Source organism: Hermetia illucens, chromosome 1 (genome assembly GCF_905115235.1).
Source record: "Hermetia illucens chromosome 1, iHerIll2.2.curated.20191125, whole genome shotgun sequence".
Taxonomy (NCBI): domain Eukaryota; kingdom Metazoa; phylum Arthropoda; class Insecta; order Diptera; family Stratiomyidae; genus Hermetia; species Hermetia illucens.
In genome coordinates this window covers 72,672,670-72,698,947 of record NC_051849.1, presented here as the reverse complement: position 1 = coordinate 72,698,947, position 26,278 = coordinate 72,672,670, and the positions used below count along the sequence as shown (strand labels likewise).

Sequence of the window (26,278 nt, the reverse complement as noted above, 5' to 3'; positions counted from 1 at the left end):
CTTGCAGCGGGCCATACAGGCCTTCTTAACCTGCAGTTGTATAATATATTCAACCTCCAATTTAGTTTGGGATCTAGGATTACACCCAGATATATTTATCTGAATTAAGCACTACCCCAAACCTTCATTTATATATCCATATAAATACATACATATGTTTGTCTGGAGTAATTCATATAAATTATTAAAAAACTGAAACGAAATGTTTCCCTGCAGCCTCCCATTCACGTGAGCTCACTTTGTTGTGGTATTGACGAATGGATATGTTACGATGACGTCATACACGTTTAGGCATGAATGAAATTCATCCAAAATGTAGAAGTTTCGACTTCTATAATTTTGTTTATAATAGCGGGATTTCCTTCAAATTTGCCAAAGTTATGCAAGTGCGAAATTAGTTGTAGTTGTAGCTCTAGCCTGAACTTAAGGGGGTTTTCCGGCTATTATTAACTTTATTCGTGCAGATATCGGAACGGGATATATTTTGAGGCCTAGATTTCGTTTAGATACACCACTATGATATTTTTCAGATTTTTCGATTGGATAGGTTTTGAGAACGAGACCTGTTCCACTTTTTAGGGGTCATATTTTGGGCCCTCGCTCCTCTACGTTTCATCCGATATCAAATAGTTTGGAAAAGTACTAATTGAACCCTTCCGTTTGATACAAAACATGATTACATTCTGTGAAGAAAATGTTGCAACCTCCATTCACATGTACGGGGAGCCCCACCTTAAACTTAACGCAAAATGGCGCCACTTGCTATATGTAAAGGGAATAGCAGACCACACGCTCTCATCAACTTTCACAACAATCAGTCCAGTGATTTCCGAATAAATCAGGTGTGGCAGACAGACATACATCGACTCGATTCTATAAGGTTTTATTTCACACAAAACTTTAAAAATGGACACGATGGTGATTTTTAACACCTTTACTGAACAATGGGTTCATCTAGTATTCTGAGTTATTGGGTATGCACTAAACCCAAGTGTCGTAATCTGAAACTTGTCTCTCTTGCTCAAGCTTTCAGTATTTGCTATTGAATATTTAGTATCTACTGTTAACGGTACAAGAGTTTTCTCTGAGCGCTTGTTAGAAAACTCTCTTAGTTCCGTCAGTGTCCCTTATTCTTCCTGTTCAACGTGGCCTTAGAGTAGCCTTAAGAGATCAAAGCTCGGCACATTTGAAAATGGTTTTTTTTCCTCTAACATTTAAATGAGGTCTGAAATGATTTGCTGTGGTTGCTGAATCGAACTCTTTTTTGTTTCCATCTAACCAAACTCAGTATTCCCTTGAGTCGCAAATACTCAAGATAAACACTTAATCCCTGTCATATTACCAGTTCATGGAATGCATGCGATGCATTAATTATCCCCCAATTTGAATAAAATACACATTTTGATCGCTCTTAGCGTGTTTCCGAAATAAGCTACTTCCATATCATCTAATTCATATCAAGACATCTCCGGAATACCATATGAAAACGACCTTCACATTTCTCCAAAGTGGTGCTGCATGTTTGAACAAATGTTTCAAATAAACAAGCATTCCCAAGTTGGTAAAAATTGCATACCAGTTCAGGTATTTCCTATGATGACATGATCTGATAGAGTGCACTTGTTTTGCATACAGTTGTATCTGCTTCAATTATCTGAAGAGCGGTGTTTGCTTAACTCATCTGAAATTCAAAACCCATTGAATAGCCTCAATAATTATTAGCCAACCTCATCGTTTACTCGTCATTATCTTTTCCACAGGGAAACACTTCAGAAAACTCAAAATAAGTACGCATGCCTACTGTGAAGCTGATAAACGTTTTTACCTGGTGGGAATAGAGCGAAGAGTATTCGTGAGGCCGGACTTGTTAGGTGACTCACTCGCTAGACTGATAAAGCCACTGCAAACGAACCTGGACACCTACCTGAGGAGTCTTCTTTCCAGTGAGTGACCACTTGAGTCTCTATGTTTCAGTGCAGCCGCGCGGGCACACGCTTTCCACTGCATTTACATTTGCATCTTCGCGGTCAGGTGAGTTCCCGCTCTCTCAGGTGAGAAGTTAACGCACGACGCAAAGGTATCAAGGTGTAAAAAGTGCATTTACCGGCAAGATCATGAGCTTTTAGTTCGCGAAATACACGAACGGCTTGAATTAAAATTTAGCGGTTCGCTGTCTCCAGCTGAACTCTGAGCTTCAGTTCGCTACCATTTCCAGGTGTGATCAGCCGCGATCTTGCACTATACGATTTCCAGGTGTAGTCTCTGACGACAAGAATAGATCTCGACGCTGGTTTGTTATTTCTTGTTCTGGTCCCACTACCACCCACTCGCCGGTTCCGTGATAAAGCGTCCCGCAAGCTCTGCGAATCAAAACAAAAGGATCGTTAGTGTGTGCTCACATTCCTTCATTGTTTATTTATTTACTGAATCCCAGAAGGGGTCTCGCAAAAACGTATCCGGATTTCGTGCTAGACCTCAGTGCTACGCCCAACTACTGAACTGACAATCGCAACGAATTGTTTAAATTCGCGGAAAGGTTTCGCCGAGTTGTTCGTGGTTTACATCTAAAGGAAAAAAACGTTTCTGTGTTGTTGGAAAAAATATAAATTTCTTTGTTTAGTGACTTCTCAGTGATATTGTTGTGTTTTCACTTACGCCACATAGTCTGGATTTTTATTGTAAGTGGCCGTCAGGATGGAGTCTCCACAGGTCGCGGATGGTGGTAAGTGGCACAAGCCTTTATTAACTTCTGCTAATGCGCCTGGCGCCAATGTTCATTACGAAGATAGTCCGGTTTCGGACCGGTAACAACCCGCATTGTTAATGGCGGATAAAGATAATTATTATTATGATTTGAGCTTGCTGACATGGAATGCGAGGTCAAGCCAGTACCTGACTAAGGATGTTACTGATCCTTTGCCCACGGCCGGGGTGCAAATATTGCATGTAAATGAAGGTACATATGGGTTTGCAATCTTAGGTTGGCTGCGGTCTGAAAAAGTAAACAACTATTGGATAAAAGACACTTTCTTGAGAGTGCTTAAGGAAAGTGTCTGATAAGAAATATGGTGAGATTAGCATTTCAATATCTTAATTCCTAAATGCCACAAGCGGCATAGACTCTGGAATGCAAACAAAAAATTCTTATCGCGACAAAAACAAGTTGTAAACAATATCGCCTTAAATGAGTGCAGAATACAATATACGAATATAAGTGAACGTGAACAAAGCGAAATATCTGAAATTAGTCACGACAGATTTGCAATATTTTATTTTACATTGCTTGGTAGTTGAAATTGGTGATATTACCATAAAATTAAAGCTAATCGGCTATTATGTATCTTAGAATTCTCAAATAAACAAGAATTGTATTTGACTGACTTACTGGAGGAAATTGACAATAGTTCGCTTTTCACTCAGGGCAAACTGACAAATGTTCATTAAGACCTGAAGTATGATAAAAAAGGATGCACCAAGCAATAAAGTATTGCCCGGGGCGAGGTTTTTGTGACATTCACACTTTAACATTAATAACAGGAAAGACATGTTAGACGAGTGTCAGTAGGAGTCACAACGAAAACTGTTTTGAAATCATGGATATTCCGGAACTGCTGATTACCCGGCATTGTTTTGCGAATTCGGGTTCTTAGGTGTTTATTAAATTGTAGTTAATAATTGGAAAAGTTATCGAAAACATCCTGCACATTACACCTTTCTATAACAAATACTTATCTGGGTCGGATATTTCTGAAAATCACATCAAAATCGGTTTTTCTTCTCAAATGCTCTTGTACCATGATTATCTTCACGAAAGCGCTCTTGAAATAAGAAAGCCGTCATCATTCTAAATAAGTTCTGGGCGACGATTTCAGAGCTCTGTAGAAAAAGCAATTTGATTTATTCATCCTTGCCCGCTTCATATGAAGAATGGCCGTGGAGTGAATATTCTTAACATTTTAAATGTCTCGCTCCAAGTTTAGTTTAGTTTAATGGAGGAAGCGGCAGCTCCGAGCACTCAGGCCTTTGTTAGGCCCATTGTACTATCTTCGTAAATCGTCTATTCAATGGCTTCCCGCCTACGGCGTTCGCAGGCTTTCGCAAGTCTGCAAATATTCTTCAGAAGCAAGAGAGGCTTCAAGGTACCTTCGTTTGAAATCCGAGGAGGCCGGGTAGCTGCCATCTCTTCCTCACATTGATTGTATACAGCCGAAACCATAGCCGATTTTATGCTCTTCTTTAGAGCTTTCTGTGCCTTTTTATACCGATTCCAACCTGCAGCTGAATCAGACCCCACACTTCGATTGGGGAGCATCCTTGTTGTCCCTATTCTGTTTTGCTGAATCCGAGTTCCACAATGGTGTTTTAGTCCTCTTTCCTACTCTACTCTAATAGTCTCGATCCTCTTCCGTTGATGTTGGAAGTTCCCCAGTATATGTGATAGGCATTGATATCAGATCCTGCTATTACCACCATGCTTTTTATTTTTCGCATATTGGATAGCTCTAATGAATGTTCCACTGGGAGCTTCTTCTGTGCCATAAGGGAAATGTGCAAAGCACCATAGAATCTCTTTATCTCTCGGTTGACTTTTTATGGCCGTCGGCCGTTGTGGTATCGTCATCACATGGGTCCTTAACCACATTAACCTGAGGGTCTTTTGAAGCCACCATGCAGGAGCACGGCGAAAATCTAAGCCCCTGACTACCCCTTCTTAGTTGTTGTGTAGGTACAGGTTCCGCTCCAAAACTTTGTATGCCTATAAAAGGGGATATGAGACTCAAGCCAAACAAGCCATTATTAAAGAAAATCAAATCTTTTCATCTTCGCACACATTCAACCAGTGTCCCTCTATTGTAAGACATCCCTCTCCACTAATTCTCTCTAGATTAGTATATGCGACTTTAGCAGATGAATCTTTGGAATATATTAAAAGCAGAATTTCTTCATCTCCTTTGCTTTCTTCACTTGCCTAAGTAAACGTAGAATAGCAATTCCGATCTTTCGACAGTTGCTGTTACTCAATTTTATGTTTCGATGGTAGGAATGTTCATTAAAAAAAGAAACTCATAATTACGGGTAAGTTCTATAGCCGACTTATATAAACTAACTTGTATCATATTTATCATCATTATCAATGGCGCAACAATCGGTATCCGGTCTAGGCCTGCCTTAATAAGGAACTCCAGACATCCCGGTTTTGCCCCGAGGTCCACCAATTCGATATCCCTAAAAGCTGTCTGGCGTCCTGACCTACGCCATCGCTCCATCTCAGGCAGGGCCTGCCTCGTCTTTTTTTTCCACCATAGATATTGCCCTTATCAACTTTTCGGGCTGGATCCTCCTCACCCGTTAAGTGACCCGCCCACCGTAACCTATTGAGCCGGATTTTATCCAAAACTTGACGGCCATGGTATCACTCATAGATTTCGTCGTTATGCAGCCTACGGAATCATCCATTCTAATGTAGGGGGCCAAAAATTCTTCAGAGGATCCTTCACTCGAAAGCGGCCAATAGTTCGCAATTCTTCTTGCTAAGAACCCAAGTCTCTGAGGAAATACATGAGGACTGGCAAGATCATTGTCTTGTACAGTAAGCGCTTTGACCCTATGGTGAGACGTTTCGAGCGGAACAGTTTTTGTAAGCTGAAATAGGGTCTGTTGGCTGACAACAACAATGCGCGGATTTCATTATCGTAGCTGTTATCGGTTGTGATTTTCGACCCTAGATAGGAGAAATTATCAACGGTCTCAAAGTTGTAGTCTTCTATCTTTATTCTTCCCGTTTGATTAGTGCGGTTTGATGTTGTTGGTTGGTTGGTTTTTAGTGCTGACGTTGCCACCATATACTTTGTCTTGTCTTCATTGATGTGTAGCCCAAGATCTCGCGCCACTTGCTCGATGTGGATCAAGACAGTCTGTACGTCTCATGTAGTTCTTCCCATGATGTCGATATCGTCAGCATAGGCCAGTAGTTGGATAGACTTAAAGAGGATCGTACCTCTTGCATTTACCTCAGCATCACAGATCACTTTCTCGAGGGCCAGGTTAAAGAGGACACATGATAGGGCATCCCCTTGTAGTAGACCGTTGTTGATGTCGAATGGTCTTGAGAGTGATCCTGCTTCTTTTATCTGGCCTCGCACATTGGTCAGGGTCAGCCTAGTCAGTCTTATTAGTTTCGTCGTTTACCGACATGTACAGTTTTACCCTGGCTATACTATCATAGGCGGCTTTAAAGTTGATGAATAGATGGTGCAACATATTCCAACAGTTTTTCCATCGCTTGCCGCAGGGAGAAAATATGATCTGTTGCTAATTTGCCTAGAGTGAAGCCTCTTTGGTATGGGCCAATGATGTTCTGAGCGTATGGGGCCTATCCGGCATAGCAAGATAGTGGAGAATATCTTATAGATGGTACTCAGCAACGTTATAATTGCATGCACTGTGTGATATCTCTCCTTTTGTGTATGAGACAGATAATGGGTCGTTGCGAATCATCAGGCATTGATTCGCTGTCCCATACCTTGAGCACAAGTTGATGAACCGCCCAGTGTAACTGGTCGCCCCCATATTTAACCAATTCAGCTGTAACTCCATCGGCGCCTGGCGACTTTTGATTTTTAAGCCGATGAATTGCATGGACTGTTTCTCCTATACTTGGTGGGGGCAGTATTTGTCCGTCGTCTTCAGTTGGCGAGACCTCCAACTCGCCGGTGTTCTGGTTGTTCAGTAGTCCATCAAAATACTCAACCCATTGCTCCAATATGCCGATACTGTCGGAAATTAGATTTCCCTCTTTGTCTCGGCAGGATGAACATCGAGGTATGTAAGGCTCCTGCTGACTTGTTGGTAAAACTTGCGCACCTGGTGCAGACTTGTTGGTTCTCCCAGGCTTCCTTTTTCCGTCTGTGAAGTCTCTTCTCCGCTCGACGGAGTTCGTGATACCATGTTCAGTACTACGAAGCCTGGGTAAGTGGCAGTAATATTAGGCTCCCAGCTTCCACGAAGAATACTCTATTTTGTGCTATTGACAGAGATCAGGATGCATTGACTAAATCTACTGCTTTAATGCTGCCTTTCCTTGGCATCTTTGTTCTTCTTTCATGCTTATCAATTTTATAATGTGCTGTTCGCTGGCCTTTATTTCTTCACTCATTTCTAATAATTAATTCGTTTTATTTCTCTCAACTACGGCCCGATTTCAAATTTTCTGACGTGCACTTTCAATCTTGTTCCCCAACTCTTCGTGCATCTCCTTATGATAAAATCGGTATTTATCTCCCAGTACTGGAAGTTGATGAGCAAATCGTTCGATTCAATTATCAAATTGTGTCCAAGTATGCTAAATTTTGCCAAAGTTAATTTCCGTAGTTTGAATCAACTGCGCTTGTACTTCAACTATCTTAACATGTGATCGAACTTTGAATATCTTTTTTACGATTTTGTCTGATTTGCTTCCTAGTTCCTCTCTTCTTTTCCCAATTTTTCTTCACAAATTCGGATGGTCAAAAGTTTCCCACTTCCATAAATCCAACTAAATTTGTTCATTTAAAGGCTGTTAAGAATTACCAATAAAAAACTGATATCACTTTCATGACTCAACCCAGCCTAATTCCACCCTCAGTAAATCACTTGCATTGCAACTCCACGCATTAATTTTCTTCTCCTCTTCTATTTGGGTGCAAACTGCTCAGTGTTTTTAATGCTTGTCTTATAAATTTCTTTTTATTCGAAGGAATTCATTTTCACTAGTTTTTTGGAAATGGGTCCATGCATGAAAGCCATTAATCTTGCTGCCTGTTACCGCCTTACTTCGCTCCTAGCTTCCTTTTATACAATTCCTGAAGGATATGTCAACTACTGGTCGACCACCATGTACAACCACCTTATAACAGACAAAAGGGCAGCCTTTCACCACTAAACTGCTTAATTATGTGGTTAACTGGCAGATTTGACAACTAACCAACAAAGCATATTTTAATTGATGGACTTCGGTATCACAATGAATCTAAATTGTATTGTTTGCTAGATGCGGTTTGCTATGATCGTCCCTCAAGCCCGATGAAGCCTATGTCATATTAGTCAACCACATTGAGTAACTGACGATTCCGGTGATATATTAGTACCCAGTTATTTCAGTAAATTCTCTATATGAATCGCTGACGAAATTCCGGCCCCGAGGGGATTATCTTTTCCCCTTCCTCTCATTAGAACTACTTGCGTAAGGAGGCACTTTAGGCGTGAAAATTCTAACATTGACCTGCTAGTCCTTCCGCATTCTTGAGATAAGGATCGTGAACTATTATCCAAACAAAACAAAAACCTTTACTAAGTGACAGATTAAAATTATCCACAAGCAAAAAGTTGAGATAAATGAGACTTAAGGGGAGCCATCATTTATTCAAACTCATTTTGCCCATATGCTATATACTGCATTTATAATACAACTTTCGATTATGACTTTGAGTGATACCGAGATAGGTAGGTATCAGCGACCGTTTAAAGCAGCCCAGTCAGTTCGGTGTTCCGTTGTATTGATGTTACTACCCCTAAGATTGTGATTGCTGTGTGAAGAACGAAGAGAGTAGAATCCAGGCAGTGCAGATCTTCAGCACGAGCCTCTGATGCTAATAAATGGTAGCAACTTCCCCAGCCTACAACAAAAGACCTTCACAGTCGCCAGGGATATGCTCACTGCGCCTACCGAGAGACTGTCAAAAGAAGAACCCCGTCTAGCTCATCAGCCTACTAAGTTCTATTTATCTTAGCAATTGAATATATTTTACCTGGTTGCAAACTAAAAGGGCCTGAGGGACAACTTTCTTCGCCTGCCTCTTCATAGATCTACCAGCAGTTGCTGGCCCAGCGTCAAGCAAGAAGAGGATGAAAATAAGTTTGCCAACGCTGAAACGGGAATTAGGATTTTTTCTATTAAATTACATTTTCCTTGTGGTCCTCGGGGACCACGATTAGTATTTTTCGATGTCAGTCTTAGTTTTGACATTCCTTGGAAAGGCGGGGAGTGCAGGAGGTCGAAAGTAATGATTTATTTAACGAACCCATTCTCGGAAATTAGTCAACGGAAAAAAATCAGAAAAAAAAATTATGAAGCTGCCTCTATACGGTGTCCAGGCCTTAAATAACCTCCTTATCGATATCAAGGCAAATTAAGTTTTTTCGCGTCCTTGATACCGATTCCCAAAGCAGAAACCTTCACGGACAATCTCCTGTACTGTAATTAACGTGCAATTTGAATTAATCCCGAGGATGCGATCACGGTCCAACTGGCAGCCACAAAACACTTCACTCTGAAGATCGAATTCCTGACAACGATTAAAAATGTCCTGCGTCGAATCAAGAAAGAAAGGGCTTTATTTAGCACTAATTGTAACAGAAGAGTTTAAAAAAGAACTATGAGTCGCTGTACTGCAAACAATCAACTGTACGCAGCCAAGGTTGCGACAGAAGAGACCGGCTTATTTCCAGGCGGTCTTTTCCTGTCCCAACCAACGGCACTTTCTCACCGCTAATCCTTCACTCCCGTGGCGAGTTCTAAAACCAGTGGAGAGTTCCGCGCCATCTATTTGTCCGCATTCGCAACATTCGAAATAAATTTCGAATGCTGCGGATCCTGCCGCGCCACAAGTTAATAATATTGTGTTACTATATTTTTAGGTAAATAGCGCTTTTGGTTATTCTAGAGAAGTAGAAGTAATATAGATTATAGTATGAAGCATGTCATCCTCAAGCTGGATCAAAATGGTACTATCATTAACAAAGTTACAGTAGCTCAAAGATTGTTCATCCTGTTTCATGTGATTTTCAATTTCTTAGAATGCAACATTGGTATTGGCATTTATGAAGAGTGTGGATAAAATTCGGCTCAATAGGTTACGGTGGGCGGGCCACTCAATCCGTATATATGAGGATGATCCCACCTACAAGGGCAATATCTATGGTAGAAAAAGAAGACGAGGCAGACCCTGCCTAAGATGGAGGGATGGCGTAGGTTAGGACGTCAGACAGCTTTTAGGGATATCAAAATGGTGGACCTCGGCGCAAAGCCGGGATATTTGGAGTTCCTTATTAAGGCAGGCGTAGACCGGATACTGATAGTTGCGCCGTTGATGATGATGATTTATGAAGAGTATCACAGTATCTTCAGCAGAGGTACAAGTAGATAAGCGATCATTTGTGGGCAAGTTTGCAGTACATATATTATGAAGTGAAGCAGAGGAAGGAGGACGGTAACTTATGATACCTTTGCATTAGTGTTAGATTCTCGTGAGGCAATACTTTATTGTTTAATTCAAAATCTCCTGAGACGCGTATTCGTCGGCTCTTCATGCCGAACCTTATCAAATGCGTGTCCAACGCACTGCACAGCTTCTCCCGGAAGCTAAGCGATGAACTTGTTCGACAGCTCCAGTTGAATCCGAACTAGTGAGGAGGATAAATTCGTTTTCGTCTAAGTGTCATGGTAGTTTGGATAATATGAGTTTCTCGAAAATGTTTCATAAAGAAACGGGTAGGCTTATCGGTGTATAGGACGTGACAAACCTTAGATGTTTGTGACGACATGACGTAATGTAAGATACAATTAATTCTTGGATCATTTTGCCTGTATTAACATCGGAACCAAGACCCTTCTTACGTTCGATGTGGTCTGGCGAGAATGTTAACTTTTCCCCAACTTTGCAACAAATCGGTTATGATTCACCGTAGTGAACTGGAAAGTGGTAATTAGCAGTGGTCTCCCGAAAAGTTAAAAAGGGCTCTGAAACAAATTCGAGATTGGAATCTGGAATTGTATTTGAGCCATTTGCTCCTTTCAGGGGTGTTGGGTTACTTGCCTCTGGAGTTCATTAAAGTAAAGAAGTACCCACAATATTCTGAGATTCTCAGAATCGACTTTTTTTATCACCCAGATCGTTAACTCAGCTATCCCAGATTATCCTGCAAACATTTCAGAGCGAAATTCGTGTTCCTTTAGATTTTATGAGGGTGGAACCGAGTGCTTCTCGGGTACAGGCTCGTGGGCATTTTTTTTCAAATCTTAAAATGAAGTTTTTCACATTTGTAGGAATTACGAAAATTACGAAATTTAGGGTATTATTTTTTTAAGAGGGCGAAAAATTAAAAGAAAATTCAATAACCTGCAAAATTTTCTTACGGAATTCTTAGAAAATAAGTTAATAATGTCGAATTAAAAACTTGTTGGTTTTAGATAAAAATTGAAGTCGCTATTGGTCCCGCAGCTGGAAGATTCTAGTTAACACCTTCAGCGGAATAATGTTTCGTAACTTTTTTATTTTTAGCTCAAACTTTCAAGAAAATTCTCAGAAGTTGCTCGAAATATGACTAACCTAATGTCCAAATTTAATTGAATTCCAATTATTTTTTCCCATTAAAAAAAAATCAGAAACATAGGTGAAAGTAGGCTTTTTAATGTAGTTGCCCCAGAGGCCACCTGGGTTGGTCGATTTCGAAGACAAAGCTATCCCAAAAACCTAAAGATATGGCGAAAAAGTCCGTAAAGGACCGCCCAAAAATAATACAGCTCCACAGAAGTGTTCCGGTGCTCGGCGCGAGAATGTGCGGACCCCTTTTGGACACGTCAGTCCCTTTTAGATCATTAACAAAATTCCCCGTGCCTGCTAGTCGATGCGCGAAACTGTGCCGAAACCTGAAATATTAAATAGAATATCCTGGGACGTTGAGACGCAAAAGTAAAAATACATTCGTTCTTGAATGAAAAACACCTCTAAAAACTTTGCGTACTGTATAATATATTAACTTTATTTAAACAGATATCAGAATGTATTTTGAAGCTTAGATACCATGAACATGGATCATCGTAACTTTCTTTGACGTAATTGGGTGTAAAGATCCCATCTTTGACAGACAGACAGACGGACGTTGTGCGAATCAAATTACTTGGGAATGTAACAAGTATCCTAAGCGCATAACGCCATGAAAAGGAGGGCCTGGATAGGCACTAAATGCAGTGGACAAAGTTGGTTGGATCGAAATCAACCTCAATAAATGTAGTGTCACTCAAAACCGGCTCCCGCAGGTCATCCACGAATCCGAGGTATAAGTGAATCCAATAGAAATCCTAAGAATAATGTGCGGGTAGCCGATCCTACAGACGGGGGGGGTTTTATGGCATGTAGGGACAAAGCCATACAAGAATGGTTTTCGACGGCAAAAGGACGGAGACCAAAAGTCATCGCCGGTGACTTCAATGCATGAGCAACAGAATGGAGAAGTTCACTCACGAATGCAAGAAGGCATTGTCATTTCAAGGCTATCACGCACTTAGACATCATATTGAGCTACGATAGTCAGGTTAATACTTACCCGAAAGGGTGGATCGGTTTAATTGTGGATCTGCCTTTCGATAGTCCTTCTCAAGCTCGTGACTTGTCCTGGAACGTTACAAGTGAACACTACACCCGGAGTTGTCACCAGACCTGAAGACCAAATCAAGCGGTTGGAGACCTGCTCGTCCACGAGACCTTCATGTTGGTCTGTGAAAGCAATTGACGGGCAAACATACCAGACTTATCTTCGGAGAGAGCCTTCCATATCACGGAGTGTATCACGACGGATTCATCGATCCCAATACGTCATACTTTCCCCAGTGGAAGAAACAACTTCTGGAAGAAATGTGAATTTCTTTGGTCGGTGTATCATCAGGCCAGACGAGCGGACCAGAGAGCACTTGGTGGACTTGCGTGCTTACTAGAAAGCTCGAAGAAATCTCAAGCTAGAGGGATTGCCTCAAAAGAATTCTGTGCAGAGATAGATATAGAACCAAGGGAAGCGCCTACAGGGTCCTAATGTAGAGATTCAAAGGTTAGGCAGCTCCTTAAATTCGATATCCCGATCTCCTCGACAGTACACCGAACAAAGCCTTTAAGCTGGCTTTTAAGCCAATACCAGACATATTTGTAGCGTTGTTTGAGGCATGCTTGTTTGATGGGATCTTTCCCGAGACATGGAAAAGATAAAGGTTAGTGTTGTTGCCTAAATCTGGTAAACCTCCGCACGAACCATCTGCCTACCCACCCATATGTCTATCGGACACTATGAGAAAACTGCTAGAACGAATAATCTATACCAGATTGCTCCCGACTGTAGAGAGCCTGAGAGGTTTATCACACTGACTACCCGGCTTCCGTACGACCAGATCAACCGTCGACGCCATCAGGTTGGTCACTCGCTAAGCTGAAAGTTCGATGCACGGAAAGGGTGGCACTACCAAGGATTACCCAGTGATTACCCTCGACGTGCAAAATGCAGTCAACTCAGTCAGACCTTATAAGGAGGTCTTTGGCGGCGATTAGTGTACCCAGTTACATAATTGCCCTTGTCGACAGCTATTTAACAGGTAGACGACACAGATGGTGGACCCAGAGAATATACTATTATGGAGTATCATGTATAATTATGACTTCAGCATCCCACTTGTTCGCGAGGTCACAATAGGTGTTGCAAAACATCTTGCGGATGTGGAATTGTATTCATCCAAAGTAATCACTGCTATAAAGGTGTCTGAAAGATGCAGGTCTTCCACTCCCGAGGGACAAAACAGAGGCGGTGCTTATCTAAAGCGGCGTGTGCAAAAATTAAAAATCAGCAATTAAACACCTTGGAGTGACGATAGATACGAGGTTAAATTTCAAGCGCACCTACAACATGTTTGCACTAAGGCGTCCAATATCAGCATCGTCCAAGCAAGAATGATACTAAATGTTAGGGGTCCACAATACAACCGTAAACTGCGTATGGCTATAATGGTGAACTCTATACTGCTATATTCAGTGCTAGTTTGGACGTACCACACACAATGGTCAAATGATGAGCGCGGTGTATAGAAACACCACCTTCGTAGGGTGTTGTGGATTTAAAACCATCCCAAATGAAGTGACCTACGCGGCAGGGGAAATGAAGCCGATGGTGCCAATGATGGACACGATTCTTCCTCTGATCAGCATGCAGAAATGGAGGAATTGTTAAGTAGGTAGCAACAACGGTGGAAAAGGACAGAAACGGGTCAGTGGACGCACAGATTGGTTCCCAGAATAAAGGTGTTGAGGCAGAGAACGCACGGTGAAATAAACTATGATGTCGCACAGTTTTTCACGAAACATTGTAGATGCCCTAAATACCTCTATTGGTTTAAACTGGGCAGTTGGCCCAACTTCCCGCACTGCAACTGTATTCCGGAGGATCCGTAGCATGCCTTCTTTCATTGTTCTAGATTCTCAGAGGAAAGGAAGAGTATAGATGGGACTTTGGAGGAACAGTAGCACCGCAACGTCTAACAGAAAGAATGCTTGGGTGCCAGGAGAAGTGGAATGCTGTTGATGGCATGGTGGGGCGGTCTCAGTGCAAATGCAAAAGATGGGCGGTGGACGAGGCTAGAGCCATGTCCGCGACGTAATATTTTGCGGTGGTTCCGTGGGGAAGAGGACAAGAGCTAGAGGTGGGTAAAAATACTATACTCTGGAACGTATCCTTCGAAGATGGAAAAAAATACCTACAGTCAGATAGCCAGAAAACCGATTTTAATGAGGTTTTATTTTACCACCGAAAGGGGGTTTAAAATTTACATTACTTTCACATCAATATAGTTTTCAACCTAAACCTAGCTTCTGTTGCGACAACAATGGAAGCATTAATACACTTAGGTATAAGGCATCGAGGAATTCGGTATTTAAACCAAGGCAGTTGGGGGCGAACCTGGAATGATGCAAAGGCCTGAAATGGGCTGTAGTGATGCAAACAAAACGAAAAAATTCTCTGCTAGATGCAGCAAGTGCAAAGTTTGCTCGTTAATGGTACACTCCAAGATGGTGATATGCAGAATGCACTCTTGCTGAGGTCTGGAATCGGGTTGCTTTTTTTATAAAAACTTCTAGACTCCCTTTTAAAGTGGTTATCCACTTAAAACCGAGGAATTAGAGCCCAATAAAAGTCAATAAACCAATACCGAGCTTCTTTTTAAGGTTTTATGTAAAACAACAGACAGGACTCATTTTCGGAAACTACCTAACCTACAAATCTGAAAAAAGGGTGGTGCGCCTACATGAAATCTAGGCCTCAAAATATGTCCCATTCCGATATCTGCTCAAATAAACTTACTAATAGTATATTACTACTTTTTAGAAATTTACTGAAAAACCCCCCTTACATTCATCCTAGGACCTTCGAGTTTTGTGCCAGCATAGGGGACAATATTTTGTATATACGTGCTAAATTTCATGGAAATCAGGCAATTAACGCCAAAGTTATAGCAGTTCAAACTTAGCAATTTCGCGCGAGTTTGCTGCTTCCAAAGCCATGCAAATCAGATGCTGACGTCATAATTACCCGGAATAATTGACATTCGCGTGGAATATTAAAGTCACATTTATGAAGAATCTACTTATCTGCAGCCCTCTTTAAGGTTTTGTGTAAAACACTTATGTGAAATCTAATCTTCGAGAGACGTCCCATTCCGGTATCTGCTCAAAAAATTTACTAATAGTATATTACCAACTTTTGGAAATAGACTAAAAAACTCCCCTTAAGTTCATCCAAAGTGTACGAAATTTTGCACCGACAGCCTCGTGCATACACACGCCAGGTTTCATGAAAATCCAACTATTAGTGGGAAAGTTATAGCAGTTCAAACTTATCAATTTCGTGCTAATTAACAGCATTCTAAGCCATACAAATAAGATGCTGACGTCATAATTAACGAGAAATATTAAAATTCCTGTGAAATATTAAAATTCCATTCAAGAAGAATCTAATTCTCCCTAGCCCTTCTTTATATTTGATGTTGGTTAAATAGTTTTCATTCGCTAATAATATTAAACTGAGAGCGTGAAGCGTATGAGGTTGACCATTATCAACACAGGGCTTTCCATCAAATGATTTATTTAAATTGCTTTCTAGAAAATAGAGGGCAATGGAATTTTTAGCTATATTACACGGAGCTGTCATGCACTCGTCGCTCCTCACATCTTTTTTTTTTCTTCAGCCTTCAGTTCACAAGCGGGGTCGGCTCGTGATGATCGGTTTCGTCATGTTATTTTATCAAATGCCTCATCAGGATGTAATCGCGAGACCTTTAAATCCCCATCCAGCGTATCAAGCCACCATTGTTTTGGCCGGCTTTTTGGTTGCTTACCATTGCTTTCGATGGTCTGATCAATACTGGTTGTTGAATTTTCGTTCGCGTGAATTACGGGACCACACCATCGAAAACGCCTCTCTTGCAGTTTTTCCACGATCGGTGCAAACCATATCGATCGCGGATATTCTCATTTCAGACGTAATCAAAACGTGTCATGCCACCAGTGCAATGCAACATCTTCGTCCCCATTACCGCAAGACGCCGTTCATTGTCTTTTATAGTCGGCCAACACTCAGAACTATAGAGAGTGGCAGACGCTCGCTTAAATCGCTCAGTTCTGGCAATGGCAGTATCCTGCCCAGAACTGAACGATTTCTATATCTCGGGTCAATGCTATAAGCCAATGAGGAACTACGTTATGCTCCTCACATAGGGAAACACAAAACCTTTTATACCTGAAGCGTCAAGCTTCCGGTTTCCCGACTTGTTTTAGGATTGAGGGCTCAGTAGTCAGCATCTACCTGATGTTGGACAATGCCAATTGGAGAGCAGCTTGCCACACTAAGCTTCTACATGGGTGCTCCCAATACGTAGTTGATATTGTTAAATTCTGATCTCCGGGCTAGCACAAATTCTATTAAATTTTCAGGTTAGCGATGAAGTGCTGCAGAGCTAAGCCAGGATGTGTCTTTTTCTTTCAACTTCAACACTCCTAGAATAATTTGTTTATTAACTTCCCAAAGAAAAAGATAATGCTTGTCGTGATTCAGAAAATTATTTTGTAGATCGAATTGCAGCTTTCTGGTTGTAATGAGTATACAACCACTTTAAAACCTTCTATTATTCGTTTTCATCAATGGTTTATTTTTTTCTTACAATCAATCCATTATAACTATATGACCTCATAATAAAATAAAAATGATAAAAAAAAAAAAATTAATTCTAGTAAAATATTTACTTTTTGAAAACACAGTCAACGTAGCTAAAAATATGTGACCCAATAATTAGGCACTTCCGAAAATGATTTCGCATGATAATGTGAAAATCAATATTCATAGCATTCTATTAGTCAAATCGAACGCTGTCATCAGGCCATGAATCTTTCATCGATGACTTTAGTCATTCCATTCATTTCACACCTCCACCGCTTAATGGCCTGAGATAACGCATGTGAGTCACGTCGGGCACCTACCTGATCTCCATAATCCGCGATCTCGTCACAGCCAGATGCCTAATGTCTTCCAGTAAAAAACTTTTGTCATACTATTTCGTAGATTTCTGAATACCATTCATACTAACTACGCAGCCATTACTACAATCTTCTTAAGTCCGCGTCATGTCCCATGTCAGACATGTCTGATTCGAGATAATCAATGGAACATTAATTAGAAATCGATGCTCCAATTAAAATCATCGTTCGCGTCCCTCGTGTCGAGTTCGCGTTAACTTTCTTCCACCCAAGCGATCCTTAGAAATGAGTCCAATGCCCTCGAAGCCCCAACCAGCCGCCTTTTCGCCATCTCTTAATACACCATAAAATCAACCATCTTAAGCTTATTTGCAGCAAACGCAATGCCATTCTTGTCCATTACCTGGAAATTTAAAATTTTTGTGGATCGCAGCGATCATTTCTGATGTCGATCACGTTTCTGATTCGCAACCAGACGCAGAACTAGTACGCTGCTGTTCGCCTGGGCAAACTGCTGGCCCAAAAATCGATCAAATGACATACATAAGAACATTGGGTAGCTGAAGCTGATTGTCCGGGCATATCTTGGGTTTTCTTGAAGAAAACCAGTCCAGGCTGAGATGCGTCCGGAGTTGCCAAAAGAAATATGAGGCTATTATTCCTGATCAAATTAAGATTGCAAGGCTTTTAAGGCTCCAAGTATCTATTCCGGATTTGGCTCATTGATTATTCTGACCGCTGAATTTCCTCTGGCTGCAAAGTTTTAACCCATAAAATTGGACCATCATTCTCGATTGCACAGGTATCCTTTCTTACAGTTAACGCACCTCCTGAAGAATCTGAACCTATTCCTGATGTCCATCATCCTATAAAAATCCCGCCCCGCATCTCAACTGGAAACTCCGGTCACGTCCACCTCTGCATTTTTCTTGTGCCCCCGTACATTTTTAGCTGGCTGGTGGAAGTCTGGCTGGTTTGATAGCCAGGTTGCTTCAATGTTTTAATTGTTGTTTGCAGAACTTTTCATTTCTTGAGGCGTGAGCGTTACGACTCCAGTCGCTTGGAAAATTCCAATAAAGTGCTCCGTGAAAGATCTTCGCAGTCTTGAAGACATGCCTCATGTTGCATGGAACGCAACTGCTGGATTGTATGTTGTACTTGGACTTGGAACTGTAGACACAGATCGGGGGGCAACAATACTCGGCTCGTCTGGTGGAGTCTTCGCCTGGCTGGTCTCCAGTTCATTTCATTCAGTTTTCGATGATCTTAAGGTCCAGATCGTGGTAGTGAGTCTGGGAAGCTGCAACAGTCTCGATCTGTTGTATTGTCCGTCGCCTGTATGTATGATAATGCTTCGAGATTTGTGATCTGCGCAAGCCCCCCTCGTCTGCGAAAATTCGAATCGTGTAGTCCGCGTGCAACAACTGCTCATTTCGTACTATTGTTAGTTTTTTGGTATCTTGAGGAAAAATTCTGAATGCTTCTCCTTCCGTGTGTTGGGATGTTATGCGTGTGTGGAAGTGATTTGCTGAAAATTTATATTGTTCAAATGTGATTTGCCCATTATTATTTTAGAAAAGCTCCCACCCAGTGAATTTTCTATTTTTAAAATTTTCCGTTCGAGTTTATTCTGTTCCGACCGGTTTGCATCCGCATACACAAGACAGTTGCCTAGACACTAGATATTCTACATGTCGTCATTTGCAGCTCGTTCTAGCAAATGCACAATTGGAAATTTTGACCGTTCTTAGGTACAAGAATTCTATACAGCAAAACACTCATTAGGATATCGAACTGCGGAAAGTATCTCAACAACTTAGATACCGCAAAGTAAGTAACGAAAATTCAAAATAACGTTATATCGCTATTTGAAACTCACATAATATTTCCAGATACTTTTAAAATTCGCACTTTTGCTTTGATACAAAGTATTCTTTGGAACTTTTGGATAACCAAAAGGGTCAAATTTTCACTGAAAAGTGGGCGCTTCAATATTAAAGTGTGCGCTCTTAAGCTAATAATTACATAATTACCTATAACCATTTAGGGGAATTCCAGGCCTTAGTAAAAAGTACAAGGAAAAATCTGTTTAAAATCATAACTTCTAATTAATTTTCTCTGCAAATAATTTTTTTGTGAGAAAATCGTGGAAGCCGAGGTTTGCAGCCCTTTATGGGCTTTGCCATCCACAATGCATACATATGTACGTCTGATACTGCATTTGCAACACTTGTGGTTCAACCCCCACATATCGAGCCGAATATTGAAGGATGATTCATTGGTTGGATATGGTCGGTCCATTGTAATTCTTGCAAGTTAATGGAGAAGCCAATCTTCCAGCTTTGCTTAAATGATTATTTCGAGGAATCATATAAATGCTCAACCCTTCCTCGATAGCATAATGTAGACTGTACACTAGGAGCTCGGTTTTCTGTATATGATTTAAAGATTCCCTGTAATAGCTTTTTTTCCTCCTCAAGGCTCCAATTAGGAATTTGGTTCATATAATTTGCGGTTTAAAAGTTACATCTGCTCACTTTCTGTTTATTCAACGTAGCGTTCCCCGTTTGTGAAGGCGTGTTCTATTTTCCTTTACGTATATATCAACATCGAAATTTCATTGCCATATGAGAAGACAATGAGTCGATATCAATAATATCACGCAATCCACTATTTTGTTGGGATTATAGCGCAAGGCGCACCTCTAACCACAAGTGGATATTGATAACAATGCCGAAAGATAGACATAAATGCGGACATTCAGTTAGTTGGGATGTTTAAAATGGATATCTGGGCTTACAATCGAAACAATCGCCGCTATCGAAAAAATTTGCCAATGAGTTTGGATACACACTCATCAATGCCAAAAGTCACTTGTCTTTAATTCGATGCATTTGAGCTTGCATCGGAATAGGTTTTGCGATGAGGCTATGAAGGTTCGGGCCACAAATGAGAAAGAAGGGAAAAAAATAGTAGGCTCCACGGTGCGAGGAACCGGATGCCGGAATGGAGGCAGGAAGCATCCACCACAGATTGCATCTTCTCCTAACACCTTTTTAAAGTCTTGTGTAAAATTAAAACTTTATTTCAATCGGTTTATTTTCTGTTTGTTTGGGTTTCTCAGTCATAAAAACCACCCTCAGTTTCTCCTTGTTTCCTTTCTTCGGAACTACCGCGCAGCATTACTTTGCTACAAGTGATCAAGCCTTTCGGTTTTTACCTTCCTTGCGTACTCTGCCTTACCAAGTAAATCGTCCTTATTGCGGAGCTTACTACGGACCAGTTCTGCTTCTTTTACACTTCAACATTCCTCCGACAATATTCTGTGGAATAAGGCTAATTTTCAGGGATTCTTTCAAGTTCCTCCTCTCTGAACAAAACCGCAGACAGTGAAACATGATATGGGTCCTCAGGTTTGCAACCGCACGAGTCGTTGAATTCACTTTTCAATACGGAGAACCAGTATGTGGGTCCATCTAATTATCCCACTGTTGGGTTGTCTGCATTATTTTCAGAAAATTCATATTTCTTTCTTTATACAGACAGGGTGCCTACCTACTGAAATATTCATCAGAACCCTTCGTGCACAACACAGATTCCCTTAAAAGTACCTCATATCCTTAGTGTCTTCTGAATATTTTTACAGCCAGTGCTTTCTCCTAGGCCGGCATCAGTAATCAGCCTACGAGTTAGTTGTATTTGATGCTCCTCCCAGACATAGTCGAGGTATACCTTGAAACTGAGCTTCGCATCCCCATCATCACGCAGTTGCTTAAAGACACAGTAGCGGCCTAATAAATGAGCTTATTTGGGGTTTTGTTTCAGCGGGGCAATGGAGTAGAAACAAAAACGGTGCGCTTTTAAGGAAAATTCAAAATTTTCGACAAAAATCGTCCAAAAATTATTTGTTAAAAGGAAACTATCCAATATATCGCAAAAATCTGATGTACTTCTATGTGGACGGTTATTACAAATGCACAATTAAAATTTCCAGCCAACGTGACAAATATAGTTTCGTGAAATACGCATCTGAAGTTTCCGGTATGGCCGCATTGAACAAATAGGGGTTGCGTCAAAATTCAAAATAAAAGTGTCCACATATTTTCCCCACCTTAATCCTTTGAGTGTGCCATTCTTTAGTTGTCAGGGCATTCATTCAGCAAAAAAAGCCAGATTTTTTAAGTTTCTACAGTTCTTTACAGTGGTAACCAAATACAGCTTCTCCAGCTACGTTTTTATGAGGCTGAAGTTTTCATTAATGTGCACTTTACCATTGCTGGGTTGTTTAGTGACGGAAACAATAGTCAAATCAATCGCAAAACGGATTACTGTCGCCTTCATCGGTACTAGAAAGAAAAGAAATTGTCTATTAGGTTCCACTGAGGAGGGGGCCAAACAGTGAGTTCTGTGGTACTTCTGCCGCGACGGTGTATTTCTTAGAGTTATCATCTGTACCACAGCAAAGTGTTCTTTCCCTGAGGTATCTTAGCTTAATGACGTAACTACGGGCCAGCGCTTTAGAAAATTAAGTGCTTATTTATTCTGAATTGGCTGACTGAACACACTACGGTACAGTATTTACCAGAGCCCAACGGGTAATAAGCCGGCTTCAATACCATATGTATGATCGAGTATAGAATCAACTAGGCGAAAATCATCCCTCCCTGGGTCTCTCCGGGTCTCACCGTTTCTTATTGGGTCTCGGGAGTGAAACTGTCTCTTCCATTGACCAGGAAAAACTCCTCCTCCTTAAGGATTTATTGCCACGGATTCTCTGAGAAATCTACAGATGTTGCTCCTCAGATACCACAGATATAGTAAAGATGTCGCTTGTCTATACGTTTTTCGGTCTCTGAAATCCATAAGTGGGATCCCTATACAAGCGGAGGAGAAGTGAAATGCTTTTTCGCCCAATATAGCCTTGCTTGGAAAAATTTCGATTGATATTTTCCGAAACAGGTCTCAGATATACCATAATATCGATTGAAAATTAGGTTAGCAAGAAGTCTAGAAGAACATTTTGAAGTGTGACAGGACTCATTTTTAGAAACTACATATGAAATTATTTTATATAAATTCTCGCTGCGCCTTCTTAATGCTTTGGGCGTCGAGATCCTTGGACTGGTTAAGCTTTGTTACAACTATGCCATTGTTCACTTGACTCCAGAAAGCTCTTTGGTTTTACTGATTTTGGGAGTCTTTTTTTCTAGCCGTAATTTCTTCCAAAGCTGGACATCAGCGATAATTAGCTGGATGTGGATGTTCGACTGCAGTTGTAGCGACGCGGTATATACACCATAGATTTTTGACATGGCATAGGGGGGTACTTAAATCCTATCAGGTAAATTCCAGGTATGGGAATGCCTTAACAGACTGAGCACGCTCGGCTCGTGCAATAAGGCCTGGATACCCTGGGTTCCAGGCCATATTGGGTTAGAAGGCAATGATGCAGCGGACGAGCGGAAATGGGTTGATGGCCCTGAAATTGAAAAATTAAAAGAAACGGCTGAGGGAGCTTTATTGAGCGAAGTTACCAAGAATTGAAAAATCCAGGGTGCTCTTGGGAGAATACGAACTCAAACGCTAGAAAGATTGTTTAAACCTCACCAAGAAGAGCATCCAGATTACAGTGGGAATACTCGCTGGTCACTGTAGGCTAAACCATTACCTAGTTAAGCTAGGAATATCTACGGACACTGTCTGTAGAAGGGTTGAAACCCTTGGAAGTAGGGAATATAATAAAATGTCTCTCGGTTATAGGTTGAAAAGACATACTATAGTTTATAAGTATACTATAACCGGTAAGTGGCACAATAGTTCTTTTAGAACGCAGTACGACTTCCCTTGACAATATTATTATTATTCCTCGCGCAGATTGTTCTTCTGGTGGCGTCATTGTGTCGGACGGCTAGACGTTGCCACAAGACCTAAGGTACAGGACTTTTAAGACTGATTCCCGTGGTGACAGGAAACAGTAAATACCTCAAAAGTTGATTTTTTTTCATTATTTTGCAGCTAAGATCGGAGATGTCCTCCCTGATCAGGAAATGGGATCGTCACATTTCAAGGTTGTTTGCCTGTGATGATTTCCTTCTGACAACGATATCCTAGGCGCTCAGACCTGGACATCCCGTGCCTAAGCGAAGTGAGATGGTGGATCTCTGGAGAGTACTTCCCTCCCTCTTGCGATGTTATATTTTTGTTCTCTGAGTACTAGACGTAAGCCCGGCGTCCAACTGTTATTGACAGTTGCCGGAAGGCGCTCTTTTGATTTGGGAGCTGGTTACTGGCAAGATATTCACTGCCAAACTACTGCGCAGGATAAGGGACATCGCAAATATTCATTACCACATATTAAAATAATTTTCTGATATAGAAAAGAATGAGACTTTCTCTCTCAATTACTCGCAATTTATGAGACACTGCCTAAACATACACGGGCGATCTGAGTGCAAAGTAGACTCTGATAACACCTTTCTCGAGGACAAAGGAAAATAGCTATTTTTTCAACTTTCATCGCCTCGTAATCGGCAACACACTGGTTAGTTCACAGTTCTGTTCACAGAGAGGAAATGGGGTTTCACTCTGGAATTTCCTATATAAAACATATTAACACGCATGGGATAATGGGATGGTACCGTATGCAAAGCTTATATTTCCCTCTAGACCAGGTGGATGGACTACGCGAAAGTTTTCGACAACACTTCCTGTATTTGGAGGCTGAGGAAAGAGGAACAAATAGGAAAGTATAAACACATCTCGGAGAAAGCGTAAAAGGGAGAACTGAATTTGGATCCAAAGTAACGGCAGGTTGTTTTAGCGAACCAAAGCCATTTCCAAGCACGAAAACAGATTTGTGTAGCATATAAGGAATACAAGAAAATTAGATAAAACCAAAAGTGTGGATCTTAACAGAACCCTGAAATGCGCACTTACCGACAAGGACCAAGGTCATGGATATTGCTGTTTATTGTCCTAAAAATCTCTCTCTCTTACTCCAGCACCTAGCTTACACTCCTTTATATTTCCTACTTCTCATCTCGACATTCATTTATTTCAAGTTTAGCGGTTAAAGTTCTCGGCTGTAACACAGAATGTTGCGGATCAAATCCCGTATAGTGGTTGGATGTCCGATACTACTCGAATCAGCTGTGCTTAGGGTAATAATTACAGGCCCTTATCCAATTAGATTTTTTGGCAATTTTACTTAGAAACCGCTCTTACCTCTTAACTTTCCCCAAAACTCTAAAATCCATTTAAATGTTTTCAATTTTAATATGGCAATTTTGTAATGTTCCGATAATGATCATCATAATTAACCTTTTCTGTTGTTGTTTTTTATACAGACCAAGCCATGCTGCATATTACTGAATAGATTTCTAATGTTAATTTCTGGCTAAGGCGAAATATTATATGTGCGAGTGCAAATGACACTGTATATTCTGAGAGGAATATTTTTTCGCAATGAGGGTTTTTATACGGACTGAAGTAAGAAGGTTTTTTGATAGAGGAAGTTTCGAAAACGGAAAAGAAAAGTGGAAAATTGTTGGTTCGGTTTGGTTATTAAAATGATATAGTTGTATGACTTCCGAATTTAAAAATCAAACCAGCAAACTGAAGCAAGTGATTTGCAATCGTAAATTTCCTGGCCACGGCAGATGATTTTGGAGTTGTGACATCGACGTGGGGAAGAATCATAAGAGCCGCATTTCGGTGGTGGGCAGGCAATTGGCGATAATTATGAAGTCATAAAGAAATCGGCCACAGTTGTATGGCAATCGTAGAAAGCAGTGAAATACCCGTCCACGCGATTTTTGCGGGGGTAGTGTCCGTTGAATGTTGATTTTAGTGAACATCGTCTGTCGAGGAAACCGTAGTGCTAATTTCCCCGAAACGCAAAAACCGTCCAGGGAATTATGGCATTGCACTTCGAACTTATGGTCCTTCTTCTCTGCTTCTGATTCTCGCCTTATACAATGTCACACGTATTCTGCTACTATTTCAAGTTCTTTATTCACAGCTCGATCGTTTTGATAGGCTTCATTAATTGGATCCTGGCGAACATTTGCCATGTTCTGAATATGGTGGATTTTGTAGTGAAAGAACTCGAAAAGTGGAGTTTGGTGTTTCCGTTTTACCAATAGATTTCCGTACTAAGGCAGGCCTAGACCGGATATCGGATGTTGCGCCGTTGATGCGATTTCGAAAGACTGCTCTGCCTTAAAAATGTTGTGAAATTGAATTTTAAATACAATGGCAAACCACTTTGCATAGATTTCTAGCGGGGTTTCGATGCTCTGTAAAATTTTGATATGGGCAAAAATTAATATTTATAATAGAATCAATCCATTTGTCACTCGCTCAAGAGAATTTGTTTAAACCAAACGTTACGAGCAGTGGGGTAGGGTTATTAATGTTTTATTTGATTCTTCCGTTTCATTTTTTGTTTTAAGGTTTTGTTATTAAATTTTTCCTATTTTCGTTGCACTATTTTTAGTCATGTTTGCATTTTCATTTTTAATCTTTTTATAGTTTCAAGTTTAATTTGTTTCCTGTTTTCTTTGGTTTCTTCGTTTTTATTTTTTGTTTTGTTTTTTGTAGTCGATTTTTTGTTTAAGAATTGAATTTTTAAATTATCGTGATATAAATTCAATCGGGTTTTTGATTTGAAAAGAGTTTCCGGCTACTTCTCTCTAACCCTCGAGACTTACAATAATACTAGGGGCATTCTCCAATACTATGGCCTGAGGATGCCAAGGCAGGGTGGGAACCCCAAACTTCGTACCTCATGAAGATCTGAACCATGAAAAGCATCGATTGATGATGAGGTTCGTCGTGAATCTTGGCACCGGTTTAAGGGCACGTGAAGTTTTGAAAAATGACATATGAGGAAGTGAAGTGCCCACATTCTCGAGCTTAGCTAGCAAAGAAACTTACAAGCGCGGGTCGACGAAATA

General features: G+C 40.8%; 1 protein-coding gene across 6 annotated transcripts in view; it reads left to right on the top strand.

Moving 5' to 3' along the window:
- The first annotated feature begins 1,974 nt into the window (after positions 1 to 1,974).
- Positions 1,975 to 26,278, top strand: part of LOC119651276 (PDZ and LIM domain protein Zasp) — a 284,905-nt gene continuing 260,601 nt past the window's right edge. For 2 of the 6 annotated variants that reach the window (XM_038054801.1, XM_038054792.1), the window contains exon 1: positions 1,976 to 2,722. In XM_038054801.1, the coding sequence (XP_037910729.1) occupies positions 2,695 to 2,722 (28 nt within the window). In that variant the 5' untranslated portion in view covers positions 1,976 to 2,694. Of the gene's footprint in view, positions 2,723 to 26,278 lie in introns of all 6 variants that reach the window. The other 4 variants (XM_038054827.1, XM_038054809.1, XM_038054783.1 and 1 more) reach the window with 3 other exon arrangements.